Source organism: Lithobates pipiens, unplaced genomic scaffold (genome assembly GCF_037356315.1).
Source record: "Lithobates pipiens isolate NorthernLeopardFrog02 unplaced genomic scaffold, aLitPip1_a1.2 Scaffold_19, whole genome shotgun sequence".
In the NCBI taxonomy this organism is placed as follows: domain Eukaryota; kingdom Metazoa; phylum Chordata; class Amphibia; order Anura; family Ranidae; genus Lithobates; species Lithobates pipiens.
In genome coordinates, this window is record NW_027507764.1 from 35,161,623 (window position 1) to 35,177,217 (window position 15,595).

The 15,595-nt window shown below is 46.1% G+C and overlaps 1 protein-coding gene across 1 annotated transcript; it reads right to left on the reverse strand.

The window, feature by feature from the left end:
- Positions 1 to 246: 246 nt before the first annotated feature.
- Positions 247 to 14,969, reverse strand: CYP8B1 (cytochrome P450 family 8 subfamily B member 1). The gene is made up of 2 exons (XM_077490640.1): positions 14,896 to 14,969; positions 247 to 2,185 (listed from the first exon to the last, which is right to left on the reverse strand). The coding sequence occupies exon 2, from the start codon at positions 2,175 to 2,177 to the stop codon at positions 645 to 647; it is 1,533 nt and encodes a 510-aa protein (XP_077346766.1). The 5' UTR covers positions 2,178 to 2,185; positions 14,896 to 14,969; the 3' UTR covers positions 247 to 644.
- Positions 14,970 to 15,595: the final 626 nt, after the last annotated feature.

Genomic DNA, 15,595 nt, shown 5'->3' on the forward strand with positions numbered 1-15,595 from the left:
ATGCCCAACAGGAGTCGACATTTTAAGCTGTAAACCTATGTACTTTTTTTTGCTCTTTAATATTAATATATTTTTTAATGATGTTTAAAATAAATGAATATTTTTTATCATACTCAGAGTCATTGTGATGTAATAGCACGCTAAAAGTCCCAATCATCTTCCTATTTTTGTTCTACAAATATATGGGATGTGGCAATCCACCCCACTTACCTTCCCATTAACTAATAATAAATACAGTATGCAAAATGTGTAATAATTTGTATTTTATTTCACACAATGTATATATAATTTTTTTTTTAGCTTTTGTGGATCAAAATACTTTTTAACTCAAAGAATTTTTTTATTTTTATTTTTTTTTTACAAAAAAAAAATTCAGTTATACAATCTATCGTATGCTTACAATACTTTGATGTCTTTTTATTTTGCACTTTTTGGGGATGTTTGAGATTTTAGAGTGGCCTTTGTTCACTTCCTATAATGTTAAAGAATTTCCACTTCCTCTGGACCTGAATGAATATGAATAGTACACATCGGTCAAAAATAGTCCCTTTGTCATTCACTTCCCCAAAATGATAAAATAAGTTCCTATACTTTTTGTACAAAAAAGTTAAAATTATTCTTGTGGAAGATGTTGTCTTCTTGGTCTAATAGCGCAACCTGTACCGGAATTGGACATCTTTGGTGGGTTGCATCGTTCCAAAACCCCAACGACTCACATCAACGGGTGGAATCTCCTCCTTAGGATTCACAAGCTCAAACTCAAAATACAACAGCATCAAAAACACAAATTGTTTGAGTTCATTGATGGCGAAAAAACGCCCGGGGCAGATTGTGGTGCCGGCGCCCCACGGCATGGTGTAATATTTCACCCGTTTCCCGTTTTTGTAGAATTCAGTCTTTTTGCTACCATCCTCATTGAGGAAGCGGTTGTACTTGAACTTCTCAGGTTCGGGATGGACCTCTGGATCCATTTGCACCGCGGTGTACGGAAACACGCCTACGCGGTCTCCTTTACGGATGGCATACTCTCTTCCATTGGACATCTTGAGGTTCAGGTTCTCTTTGACAGCTCTTACTAACACAGGGGCAGCTGTAATACGCAAGCTTTCTTCCACGGCGCTGTCCAGAATGGGTGTCTTCAGCAGCATGTCTCTGGTGAGGTTGATGAGCAGTCCACCTGCTTTGACTTGTTGCCCGGTTTCTTTCAGAACGTTTTGAACTTCTTCACTTACAGCCTGCATAGCTTCCGGGTTTTTCAAGAGGAAGAGGAGGAGCCAGAAAGACGCAGGTCCGGTGTTACCCTGAGAGGCCCAAAGAAGAAGAAACATGAACCGGTCTTGCATATTTTCTGGCATCCCATTCTCAGCCCTAAACTGGAACTGATCAGTGACCCACCCGCTGATATTTTCCTTCTGTAGGGTCTTTTTGATGGAAAGCATGTTCCAGAACAGCCTCTTCAGCCGTTCGGCTTCCATCTTGCCTTTCGGTGTCAGGACAGCATAAGCCAGGCGCGGGAACAGCTGGTCGTACTTTCTGAACTCATAAAACAGTTCATTGGAGAGGTCACGGTCAAGTTTCTTGGCCATTTCTACATCGCTCTTACTTTTAGGTGGCTCATTTCCAAATAAAGCCAGGTAGCCAGCTCGGAAGACGATGTTGTAACTGTAATTGAAAAGCCCGTCTTGATGCCACTTTTTTTCACCATTTCCGGCACCAACATTATGAAGCATCAAGTTTTGTAGGTTGTCCATCATAGCTTGAGTCATGAGCACAAGGCCATCGCCCATTAGGTGCTTTGTGCTGGCTTTCTCCAGCATCTTGTGGTCATTGGCTATGGGATGGTAGCCAAACACCCTGGCCACCAACTCTGCGGCAAACTGCTCAAAGTCAAGCTTTTTGGCTTCCTTAATGATGGGACCAAAAGAGAGTGGATCGGTCACAAATGTGAAGTAATAGCCGGCAATCTGAACTGTGAAGATGTCTCCATGTTTCTTCTGCATCCTCTGTAAGAAGGTAGCTGTGTTGTTACGGAACTCAAGAGCGTATCCCAACCATGGGATGGATCCTTTGTCTAATGGCGGCTCATTGGGTTTTCTCTTCCGGAACGCTCCCAACATGTAGAGGCCTCCAAGGACAGAGGCTAGTAAAGCCAGGAGGATTGGGAGGAACAGAGCCATCTTGGAGGCTGAAAAAGAGAACACAATATATTATATATTCTTCCAATTAGAAATAGGACATTGTATGGAGGTTTGCAAATAAAAGCGATATGTTAAAGCTGAACTCCAAGAACATGGATGCAATACATATATGAGAGCGGTTCTACCTGCCAAAGAATTAGTATTTCCGTCTATCCAGTCCTGAGATTTACACATCACAGCCCTACTGTATTCTCCACTGTAATTTTACCTTTACTTCTAGCATAGCTCCCAACTGTCCCTGATTCGGAACAGAGTCCCTTTAACCTCCTCATTTATCCCCCTTACTGGTTCGATCTATATAGTGGTATATAAAATGCACATTTTTATCTTTCAGAAGGTGTTTCCCGAGCACACAGCCCAGCCGGTCAGGAAGGGGGTGGGGACGAGCGAGCGCCCCCCCCAACCATACCAGGCCACATGCCCTCAACATGGGGGGGTGGGTTCTTTGGGGAAGGGGGGCGCCCTGCGGCCCCCCCACCCTAAAGCACTTTTTCCGCATGTTGATGAGGACAAGGGCCTCTTCCCGACAACCCTGGCCATTGGTTGTCGGGGTCTGTGGGAGGACGGCTTATCGAAATCCAGGAGCCCCCTTTAATGAGGGGCCCCTGGATCCTGGCCCCCCACCCTATGTGAATGAGTATGGGGTACATCGTACCCCTACCCATTCACCTGAAGGAGAAAAAATAAAAAAAATAAAAATAAAAAGTGTAAAACACACGAGGCAGGTTTTTAAAGTAATTAGGCAGCTCCGGGAGTCTCTTCTGACTTCCCCACTCTCTCCGGCCTCTTCTCCAGGTCTCCGGTTCTGCACCCGCTCTCCGGTTCTTCTGCTCTTTTGCTAGAGAAGAGTCGTCTTCATCCCTCTTCTCTTCTTCCGATGTTGACACAACGCTCTCTCCTGCTGTAATGCTGTGTGCGAGGTGCACAAAGACTTATATAGGCAAGGGGCATGGTCACCGGGTGATGTCACCCGGTGACCCCGCCCCTTATGACGTCGCAGTCCCGGGACACAATGGGACTGTGACGTCATAAGGTGTGACATCACCCGATGACCACGCCCCATGCCTATATAAGTCGTTGTGCACCTCGCACACGGCATTACAGCGGGAGAGAGCATTGTGTCAACATCGGAAAAAGAAGAGAAGAGGGATCAAGACGACGGAGAAGACCGGGCCACCGCTAGCAAAAGAGCAGAAGATAGCGGAGGAGCCCGGCAGAAGAACCAGAGAGTGGGAGAAGACGCCAGAGAAGTCAGAAGAAGACCCCCAGAGCTGCCTAATAAAATTACTTTAAAAACCTGTCTAGTGTGTTTTTTTTTTGTTTTTGTTTTTTATTGACACTTTTCCCCCCCAGGTGAATGGGTAGGGGTACGATATACCCCATACTCATTCACATAGGGTGGGGGGCCAGGATCCAGGGGCCCCCTCATTTCGATAAGCCCTCCTCCCGCAGACCCCGACAACCAAACGGCCAGGGTTGTCGGGAAGAGGCCCTTGTCCTCACCAACATGGGGACAAGGTACTGTGGGGGGGGGGGTCGCAGGGCACCCCCCTTCCCCGAAGTACCCCCCCCCCCATGTTGAGAGCATGCGGCCTAGTACGGTTCAGGAGGGGGCGCTCGCTCTTCCCCATCCCCCTTTCCTGACCGGCTGGGCTGCGTGTTCGGATAAGGGTCTGGTATGGATTTTAGGGGGGGGGGAGGGGGGAATCCCCCACGCGGCTTTTTCGGCATAAGGGGTTCCCCTTTAAATCCATACCAGACTTAAGGCCCTGGTATGCTCTTGGAGGGGAATTCCCTCATGCTCTCCCTGCGATAGGCAAAATGTGTTTTTCCCCTATTGCAGCCAGTGCGATATGTACAGTACCCTGTCGCCGAGAACCAGCTTGATGGGAATTGTGCTGGAAACACATTCTCGCGGACAGGTACTGTATGCTTATAGGTCTCCTCCCCACCCTGTGACTGGACAGTAAAAAAGGATTAGCAGCAGTCCAGGGGCGTAGCTTGAAGCTTGTGGGCACCGATGCAAAAGTTGACATGGGGCCCCCACACTACCACCTACCACTTCCACCGTGTGTGCAGATACATCCACCACACGCCAAGATACTCAAAGTGGCTTTAGCCCTTGTACACACGGTCGGAGATTCCGACGGAATGTGTTCCGATCGGACTGTTTTGTCGGATATTCCGACTGTGTGTGGTTTGCATTGGACTGTTTACTGATACTCCAACGGACCAACTTTTCCAACTTGCCAGTAAAATTTTCCGACAAAATGCTCTGATCGGACATACTCCGATCATGTGTAGAGAATTCCAATTGGACAAAGTGTCACGCATGCTCAGATCAAATTCCTACACCAAAGCTATTGGCTACTAGCCTGAACATAGTCCCGTCGTAACGAAATAATGTAATCACGTCGGATTTTCCGACAACTTTATCCGACCGTGTGTATGCAACAGTTTCGGACAAAATCCGTCAGACAAAATCCGACGGATTTGGTTGTCAGAATCTCCGACCGTGTGTACAAGGGCTAAGTCCCCTTTCATACCAGGACGTTTTGCAGGCGCTATAGCATTAGAAATAGCGCCTGCAATCCGCCCTAAAAAAGCTGCACCATTGTTTGTAGTGTGAAAGCCCGAGGGCTTTCACACTACAGCGGTGCGCTGGCAGGACGTCAGGGAAAAGTCCTGCCAGCAGCTTCTTTGGAGCGGTGCGTTTACCGCTCCTCCACCGCTGCTCCCCATTGAAATCAATGGGGCAGCGCTGTAATACCACCGGCAAAACGCCACTATTGCGGCGTATTGCCGGCGGTTTTAACCCTTTCTTGGCCACTAGCGGGGGGGGTAAAAGCGCCCCGCTAGCGGCCAAAATGCACCGCAAATCCGGCGGTAAAACGCCGCTAGAAATAGCGGCGTTTTACCACCCACGCTATGGGTGGTGTGGTGTGAAAGGGGTCTTAGAGTTTTTAGTGCCCAGAGTTCCTCTTTACATCAGGAGGACAGGGATCACCGCTGGAGAATCAGAGGACAGAGACCCCTAGAGCTCCTCAGAATGGCAGTGTAGTTGCAGTAGGCAAATACACCCTGTGCAGATCATGGCTGACTGGCTGTGTTGTAAAGGAATGTGATTTCACCCCTAGGGGCCCCTCAGGAGATGTTAAGGGATTTGTTTTAGCAATTTCTGAAGGTTTCTTTGTCGGTGTTGGCTGGTGTTGGGGGGGGGGGGGGGAGGTCACCTCCTGGAGGTGCGCGTCTTTCCCCCAGTTCCCGAAAAGTGGGGTCAGCAGACATCTCTGGGTGGGGGGGGGTACAGAGAATCCCAACTGGTGACTAGAAGACACTGAGTGGTGTCTTACCTCACCAGTAACATCGGTCTCATCCTGGCTACAGAATGGCACTCTCCTCCTCTTAAAGCGGGAGTCCGCCGTTTTTTTTTTTTTTTTTGTTTTTTTTTTTTTAAAGCCAGCAGCTACAAATACTGCAGCTGCTGACTTTTAAAATAAGGACACTTACTCGCCCAGCGCGCCCGCGATGTCGGCACCCGAAGCCGATCTCTCGATCGTCTCTCGGGTGCTGCCGCCGCCATCTTGGGTATGGGAATCAGAAAGTGGAGCCTTTCGGCTTCATTTCCCGGTTCCCTACTGCGCATTCGCGAGTCGCCCTGCGCAATAAGGATGGACCCGCTGCCTCTGGGATCTGTGTGTTTCCCAGCAGGCAGCGGGGGACTTTCGGAAAGGGGCGTTATCTACGCCCCTTTCCGCAGATAGCTATGCAGGAAGTGGGTGCAGATACCTGTACTGTACAGGTACCTGCACCCCCCTCCCCCCTGAAAGGTGCCAATTGTGGCGCCGGAGGGGGGGGGAGGATTCCAATGAGCGTAAGGTCCACTTTAGGGTGGACCTCCGCTTTAAATCGCTGAGCTCGGTTACCAGCTCACAGCTTCTCCCCAGCCAATGAGAACAGAGGGGTATGAACTGTGGAAGGCAAAGTAGAAGCCCAGTACTGGAGCATGGCTGTGGGGCCCTAGGGCAGATTGGAGCTAGACTTTGTGGAGGATATGATAATATAATATGACAGGCAGGCTGCAGGGGCCCCCTGGAGCTAGGGGCAGGGTTGCGATTGTGGCCCCTGCAACCCCTTATGCTACGCCCATGCAGCAGTCTATTATGCCCATCTCTCTGCTACTCTGCTCTCTCTCCTATCAGCATGCTTCTTGCATTGAGACACACGTGATTGGCTCTTTGTGCTGCTTGCCCAGCTCCCCCTTTGAGCTCTGCTGTATAGGGATTGCAGGAGGCCGATACCATGACAAAATGTAGGTGCTAACACATAAAAAATAAATAAAATATGTAATAACGTATTATTGAATACAAAGTTGCATTGTTTTGTTTTTTTGTTTTTTTTAAAGCTTTACAAATGTGCCACACATGCGCCCACAGGGGGCAATTTCTATGCTGAGAGCGTGCTCACTGCATGCTCCCAGCAGAGTGACCAAGCTGTCAAAGAGAGCTCTTAGGTGTTGATTTACTAAAGACAAATAGACTGTGTATTCTGCAAGTGCAGTTGCTCCAGAGCATAGTAGATGAGGTGAAGCTTCACTTTGCAAAAAAATACCCAATCACGCGCAAGAAAAAAAAAAAAAAAACTCCGCTGGCGAACAAACCACCATCGATATCATGATTAAGGCCTAAAGGCTGAAATGTGTTGGCCATTTTTCACCAGTATTTAATAAAGGTCTAGTGCATTTTTAGTTGATTTTTGTGGCACTCGCCTTTTTGCTTTCCTGATAGCGTGCGCGTGGCCCCGCCCCCAGCAGAAGAGGAGGACCAAAAGTGGAACTTCTTCAGTCTGGACCTGCAGCCTGCCCTCTGCCTGTTGGGCATTATAAGGGGGCACCCCGATGCAAGGGAGGGAAGATGGAAGGGGGCTCTGTGATGGGGGGGGGGGGCATCCAATGTGAGCAGGCACTTGATGTGAAGGGTCACCTCATGTAAGGGGGGCATTCTGAAGCCAATGTAAGGGGGCAATGTCATGGTAGGGGGCACACCCAACGTATGGAGGCACCTGATGCAAGAGGCTGCAATGATCAGAAGGGGCACCAGTCAACGTAAGAGAGCACTGTAATGTGAGGGGGGGGGGGGGGAGTACTGTGATGGGGCACCCAATATGAGCAGGCACCTGATGTAAAGGGTCACCCCATGTGGCATTTTGATGCAAAGGCAGCTAATTGGGGAAAGAAAATTAAAAATTATTGGGAGATGTAGGAGGCGCTCCACCCCCAAGTTGACATCACTTCTGCACTATACCCATTGGCTCCCAGAAACTTCTCCTCCAGCGGCTGCGATTTACCATTATTGGCAGAATGGGACACCTTTATAGATTATTTTGCACATGGCCAGATATGTACTGTGAGTTCTAACATTTATTAAAATGCCCACTAGATGGCGCTTTTCCCTTTCTTTCTATATTCACACAAGAGCAGTGGGGGAAAAAACAAAACAAACGAACAAAAAAAAACCGCATGAGATTTTTTGCAGTGCAATTTGCGCCAATATTTTTGGTATTGCCGCAAATCACACTGAAAAGTATTGATACTCGTACTATTAAAAAAAAAAATATATAAAAAAAGGGAAGAAGTTACCGGTGCAACTCTAATACATTTTTATAAAACAAAAACTCCTCTAGCTTAGGCATCACTAAATCCGAGGACATGGCCTGAACTGAGCGACAGTTCAATCCGGCATGCAGGCCATCCAGTCCCAAATACAGGTCCCCCCTTCCTCTGCAGTGATCGTTGGTTATAACCGCTGGCAAAACGAACAACCAACAATATCATGTTTAAGGGCTAACGGCTGAAACGCGTTGGATATTTTTCTCTAGCATTTAATAAAGTTCTAATGCATTTTTAGCAGATTTTTTCCTTTCCTGATATCAGGTGTTTGGCCCCACCTCCAGCACCACAGAAGGACCAAAGTGGAACTTCCTCGGCTCAGACCTGCAGCCTGCACCTGCCCTCTGCCTGCTGGACATTATAAGGGGGGCACTTGATGCAAGGGAGGGCACTCTGATTGGGGGCACCCAATGTGAGCAGGCACATGATGTAAAGGGTCACCCCATGTAAGAGGGCATTTTGATGCAAGAGCAGCCAATGTAAGGTGGCAATGTCATGGTAGGGGACACTGGCATGGGAGGCACCCGATGCAAGGGGGGGAACAACCGATGTAAAGGGCTGCATTGATCGGAGGGGGCACCCAATGTAAGGGTGCACCTGATGCAAGGGAGGACACCCATTGTGAGCAAGCACCTGATGTAAAGGGGCACTATGATGGGAGAGCAGCCAATGTAAGGGGGCACTGTGATGGGAGGCCCCCAAAGTAAGGGGGCACCCGATGCAAGGGAGGACACCCATTGTGAGCAAGCACCTGATGCCAGAGCAGCTAAGGTAAGGGGGCAATGTCATGGTAGGTGGCACCGGCATGGTAGGCACCCAAAGCGATGGTCCACATTGATCGGAGCTGGCACTTATGGGAGCACCCAAAGTGTGAGAGCACCTGGTGTAAAGGGGCGCTCTGATGGGAGAGCAGCCAAAGCAAGGGTGCACTGTGATGCAAGGGGGCCCCTAATGTAAAGGGATACTGTGATAGAGAGCATGCAATGTAAAGGAGCACTGTGATAGAGGTGGTACACCAGATGTAAAATAGGGGAACCCTGATAGGGGTACACCCCATAAGGGGACACATTAGTGGGGGCATATAAAAAGGGAACTCTGAAAATTGAGAATAAAAAGGTTATTGAAATGCAACAGAAATTGTACATCACCTGTTTTTTGATAAAAATTGACTCGATTATCCTAAATCCTAATATAGACTAGGAGAGTCCAACATGAGCATCGGACCTCGGCTGGCAGAAAATGTATTGATCTAACCTCCTTGAATTTCATTTTAACCTCCCCTGGTCACCCTAATAAAGGGGGACACAGCAGAAGAGAGTATCATTATTTTCTCCTTTTTAATCTTGAGCCATCCTTGTCCTTTAATTATCGACCTTCATTATGTAGAAAGGGAGATCTGTCTTTGCTCAGCTCCTAGCTGATTTCCATAATAAATTATATATATATATATATATATATATATATATATATATATATATATATATATATTTTTTTTTTTATATATATATTTATATATATATATTTTTTTTTGAAATCACACACAGGATACCAAACAGGTTTAATCAAATCAAATTAACCCTTACATATCCATAGCAAACCACTGGTAAAAAAATAATAATAATAAATATATATATACATATATATATATATATATATATATATATATATATATATATATATATATATATATATATATATATATAATCAAGCCTTCCCAATGGCTTATAATATAAAGAACATGAGAGGGATTGCTTAAAAAAAAAAAAAAAAAAAAACACAGATCACGCCCTTCTTCAAAACTTCATGCCTATGAATGATCACATCCATGATACAGTTTATATATAGAGAGCTCATGTGCACTCCATCAACCAACCAGCCTGTCTGGAATCAATTAATTAATCACTGGATCACAGTTAACAAAAACCTTATAGTGAAATACATAATATGACATGAAATGACCCCGGAACAAAAAAAAAAAAAAAAAATCTACAGGTGTAACAATAATCCCACACACCACAGATTTTATCAATCGATCGGGAATCCTATAGGAAATGAAAACTTAAAAAAAAAAAAAAAAAAAAAATAGAGTGTGTGTCCAGATATGCACAGACAAACACGGTAGTGGAATAATTGTGCGATAGATAGACACAAAAAATAAAATACAAAATAAACAATAATAAATATACTCTCAAAAGAAAACCATTAAAGAAATAAATACAAATCAAAATCTGAGTTTAACCCTTTTGGTTGAAGGGTATCCAGTCGGTGTATCCAATTAACTTCCCTCTTTTTCAACGCCAATTCTCTATTGCCACCCTGTCTGTTTCTTGGTACCCCGTACCACCATAAATCTAAGCTGGGAGATTGTATGACCTTTTTCCGTAAAGTGTCTTGCTAGTGGCAAATTTTCCAACTTGCCCCTAACAGAATACTTATGTCTCAGTATACGGTCCTTTATTTTCTGTGTGGTCTCCCCCACATAGAGACCACACGGATATTTGATAATATAAAATAAATGACACAGGTAGATTGGCAGGTGTAATAATCTTTAATGGATATATCATAATAAGCCTTTCGGGGGGATGAAAAACATTTGCTTTTCATGATAATAGTACATTGTATGCAAGAAAGGCAGGGAACAGATCCCTTATTCTTAGGACCCCAAAAAGTAATACGAGGGGGGGGGGGGGTAGAATATTGGTCAGATTTTACCACTCTATCATAGATACTCTTACCCTGATAAGGTGCCAGCGGGGGGGTAAAATCCTGGAACTGAAGGGTAGCTACTATTGAAAATGCACCAGTGTTTTTTTTTTATGCCATTTTTTTTTTATTTGAGAAGGGGTGGAATTGAGAGATGAAGGGCATTCTGTGACCAGATATCATATGATAATATCAATACCCCTATATCTGGTCACAGAATGCCCTTCATCTCTCAATTCCACTCCTTCTCAAATAAAATAAATAATATAATTTAAAGAAAAAAAAAAAAAAAAAGGGAAGAAGTAAATTTTTTTTTTTTTTTTGCCTCGTGTGTGATTGGGTATACTTTGCAAGGTGAAATTGATGAAATTGCATTACCTTTAATATGCGCTAGGACAAAATTTCCATTGCAAAGTGGACATCACCAGGGGTGGCCCGTCCATTAAGGACATCCACCACCCCCATCCATGCATCCGGCCCCATGCAGGACGCTGAATGCATGGTTTCAATTGGGGGGGGGGGTTGAAACACATGATTAGAGCCAGGGTCTCTAATAGGCCTTCGAAATTGGGTGGGCGCTCGGGGTGCAGTGAGCCCACCCAGATATGTTACACTAGAGAATTCATATTCGCCATTGAAACACTGATCCTCCTCCTGGCCAATCAGGAAGCAGGTCTGAGAGCCGTCACTTGAGTAGCTGAAAGTACAGGCGATTGGATTGGATGCCTAGGAGGAAGACCTGATGGAAGCCGCAAGCCTTTGCCCATCCGCCGCCTGGATGGGGTAAGTGCGGGGGCTGGATGACCAGCTGACCCCTGATTGACAGCGGGGAACTGGGGATGTCACAACTACACTGCCCCCCCCCCCACCCCTCAAATAACAAAAGCAAAAAATAAAAAAAACCACACACCAGCCACCGCAGATTATCACAACCCACCAGTGTGCCAAGGTCTGAATGGCTCACACAAGAATACTCTTCCTCGGAAAACATTTGTGTTACATTGTATCCTATTTATTTTATTTGCATTGATGTCCAATTATGTGCATTGCCACAGGTGTGCAAAACGTGATTTTGGTTAAAATAATTATATATAGTTTTTTTTTCTGGCGGAACGCAGCGGAATTGCGTTCCGCCACCTATGTCAGGCATTCTGTCCGTAAAATTGCTAATCTGTATAGCCTGCGCCCTGCCTCCCGCGGAGGGAACACAGATAAAATGTTGTGTAGTTCTGTGCTGTCACTGCCCTGAGGGATCCAACGGAGTGCGTGAGAGCGGAAGGCGGAGTGATCTGTACTCCGTGGCTCTGCTGTGATCGGTTTGGTGCTGTGTGTCGGATGTGGATAGTGGCGGTAAGTAGCCTGTCAGGCGGTCTTCCTACTCCTCCTCACTAGCCCCAGTTGTGTTAAAAAAAAAAAAAAAAAAAAAATCATGCTCAATGGGGTTGTTCTGTGTGGTCTTTTAAATGGGTTGGGCACTCTCTTTCCTGGGCAGTCTCTTTGCTGGACTAATCTGAGCAGTCTCTTTCCTTGAGCACTGTTTGCTGGGTAGTCTCTTTGCTGGGCCGGGCTGGACAGTCTCTTTTGCACTGGGAATGTCTCTTTGCTGCACATCTGGAAATGTCTGAGCTTACTTTTGGCAAGTAGCCCAATTTTTTTGCACATTTTACTGCATTGCTTTTTGTTTAATTCCATACAATTACTTTTATAGCCCCCCCCAAATTTTGCATCTCTGTTCTCTAAAGGGGCGTGGTGCGTTCCACTACCTTTTCTGTGAGAAAAAAAAAAAAAGAGCTTTGCATGTATATATAATATATATATATATATATATATTGTGGCAGCACGCAGGTAAAATCACCTGGTTGTATCCAGGATGGGAAATATGTGTGTCCTAGATTCAGGCTTTATGCAGAATTTTACAATTAGAGGGGAAGAGTTAATGAGCCCAGCTGAAGTAAGTGGGCTCATTAAGACCTCTACAAAAAACCCCAGCATGCATAGGGAGATGCTCCATCCTGGAACCAGTTTTGTGTATAGACTGGGGAGTCTGAGATCTGTTCTGTGCGGTGAGTTAACGCCTGTGTGGCAAACCCCTACAATAGAGACAGGGACTGGGGCAGCACAAGGCTGCACCCAGTTGTTAGACAGGGAGTCTACGTGTGTAGTTAGAGGTCAAGCTGACCAGGATTTATTTTCTTGTTTTATTTTGTTTGGCTGTTATATGTATCACTGCATGGAGCATAAATAAACCGGATCTTTTGTTTTTTGAACCTACACCGCTGTCTGCTGTGCCTGACTCTGTGTTGTGAACCCATCCAGGGGGTCACACACACCCGCTACCGAGCAAACCCCTCACAATATATATATATATATATATATATATATATATATATATATATATATATATATATATATATATATATATATGAATTTTACATCCAATCAATATGTGGAAAAAGTGTGTGGAATTGCATCACAATTGTTATTTAGACTTTTTGGGGGGGGGGGGATTTACTAAAACTGATGCACACAAAATCTGGTGCAGCTCTGCATAGCAACCAATCAGCTTCCAGGTTTTATTCTCAAAGCTTAATTGTATAAGCCGATTGGTTACTACCAGATTCTGTGCGCACCAGCTTTAGTAAACCTCTCCCCTTTACGTCTAAACCAGGCAGGAAGCCAGGAGCGATAGCATTTGCCGCAGACACAAACCATTGCAACGGAGACGTGTAAACACTGCTTTTTCTGCCACTTTTTGTTCACATGTAACAATCCCCCCCCCCAGAAAATTAGAACCCCCAGACATTATATATGTTTCTATGGTGTGAATCGGCCCTTAAAGTGAATTTTATATACAACTATATAGGTCAGACCAAAATAAAGGAGCAAAGGAAGGACTTTTTTCCCCAAATCAGGGACAGGTTGGCAGCTATGCAGAACACGGTGCGAGAAAAATGCATCTCCACGTCCGTTCACCGCACAGGAACACAGCGCCCTCAATATATTCATTGTTAATGGCACCCCAAAAACTCAACTAGCAAATGTGGCCACCACTGCAGTATTATTATTATTATTCAGGATTTATATGGCGCCAGCAGTTTGCACAACACGAGGGCAGACAGTACAGTCACCAGACAAGTCAATACAGGGTGGTACCATGCGATTTGGTGCAGAATGATTTTTAACCAGGACCCGCCCCCTCACTGTGGCAGGGCAGTCCGGCCGCACGAAACAATGTACAGAGGGTCCCCGACTTACGAACAGGGCGCTGCGGGGATCCTCTGCCGTTCTGCGTGGACCATCTGCTGTTTTGCGCATGCGCGGCCAGATGGAGCCTCAGAAAATGTCAGAAATGTCCGTAATTTGCCACGCATGCACAGAACGGCATTCGGTGGCACATGGAAATATCAGTGATTGAGGTTCTGCGCGTGTGCAGCCGACTTACGAACATTTCCAGATTACAAAAACAGGAGGAAAGTCCCTAATGGGACCCCCTGTACCTGTGCGCTGTGGGTTCCTCTGGGTCTGGGGGCGCGCGCGATTGGGCTCAGCCGGAGCCCCATCAGCGGGTCCACCGGGGAGCTGCTGATTGTTGACAGGAGAGGCAGAACAGCAGCCTGCCTATGTAAACAGGGCAGATCACCGTTCTGTCAGAGAGCATGGATGGAGATCTTGTGTTTCTGCTAAGCAGAAAACATGAATCTCTGTCTTCCTCCAGTTGAGCGAGCGTCACACACACACACACACACACACACACACACACACACACACACACACACACACACACACAGCACTCCCTAGGAACCTTTTTCCAAGAATGGTTCCATAGTACAGTACGGGACGCTACTAATCAGCCGGCCAAGTCGCCTGACAAGTCGCCCCAGTGTGAACCAACCCTTCAGGATTTCCCTTGTAAAATGATGAAACAGCGGTGGTAATTGCTAACGGCGGTGAAAAACCTGATCAAATCACCTGTGCAAAATAATGGTAAAGCCTGAAAACATGACCTGCCGGGGAGGGGGGGGGGGGGGGGGTGCCTTGAGAAAACGCTGACCCAACGCGCTGATGGGAAGCACATCGTAGATTATAATAGTCGTTCGTTTTCATGCGCGCCTAGCGAGCTGTAATCCTGCATTGCGATGGCGTGGACGCGCGAACTGCGCCACAAAGTACAGGAGGCGATTGTTATAAATTGACTGGACGAGCCCAATATCTGTTTTTGCAAAGACGCAAACGAACCACCTGCAATGAATCGATGGTGGAGCTGCAGCTCCTACACTCACAAGAACAAGAACAAGAGCAAGCAAGCAGAGGGGATTGGAGGGTTACCTGCGGCTGCCAGCGAAGTCCCAGCTACTCTGAGCCTGACACAATGACAGCTTCTTGTTATTCTGCACAAGCCCCGCCCCCCTCCCAGTCTTATCTCAGCTGCAGACTGCTTAACCCCTTCCTTATCCACTCCGGACAGGAATGCAAAACATTCCAACAGTGCAAATGCCCCCTGCCCCCAGCTACAACCAGTCTTTGCAGCACATGGAAGGAGCGACGTATGTCAAAAAAAAATGTAATAAAAAAAAAAAATGTAATAAAAAAAAAAATTTAAATTTCTTCATTAATTTAGGCCAATATGTATTCTGCTACATATTTTCTGTAAAACAAAAATCCCAATAAGCGCATATACACCACCGTTCAAAAGTTTGGGGTCACCCAAACAATTTTGTGTTTTCCATGAAAAGTCACACTTATTCACCACCATACGTTGTGAAATGAATAGAAAATAGAGTCAAGACATTGACAATAGTGATGGACGAACTTCCGACGGGACGTTTCGCGAACGCGAAACGCGAACGGGCACAAACGTTCGCGAAAACGACCGTTCGCCGCGGGCTCCATTGACTTCAATGGGAGGCGAATTTCGCAAACCTTTAGGTCGAATTTGCGGCCACGTGGTAATTATTAGGGGGTAGCACGTAGTCCCACCACCTGGACAATAGCATAATACATGTATGAGGTGAATTTGGGATCGATA

Coding starts and splice junctions, on each gene's coding strand:
- CYP8B1 (XM_077490640.1), bottom strand. CDS start 2,177: ATGGCTCTGTTCCTCCCAATCCTCCTGGCTTTACTAGCCTCTGTCCTT.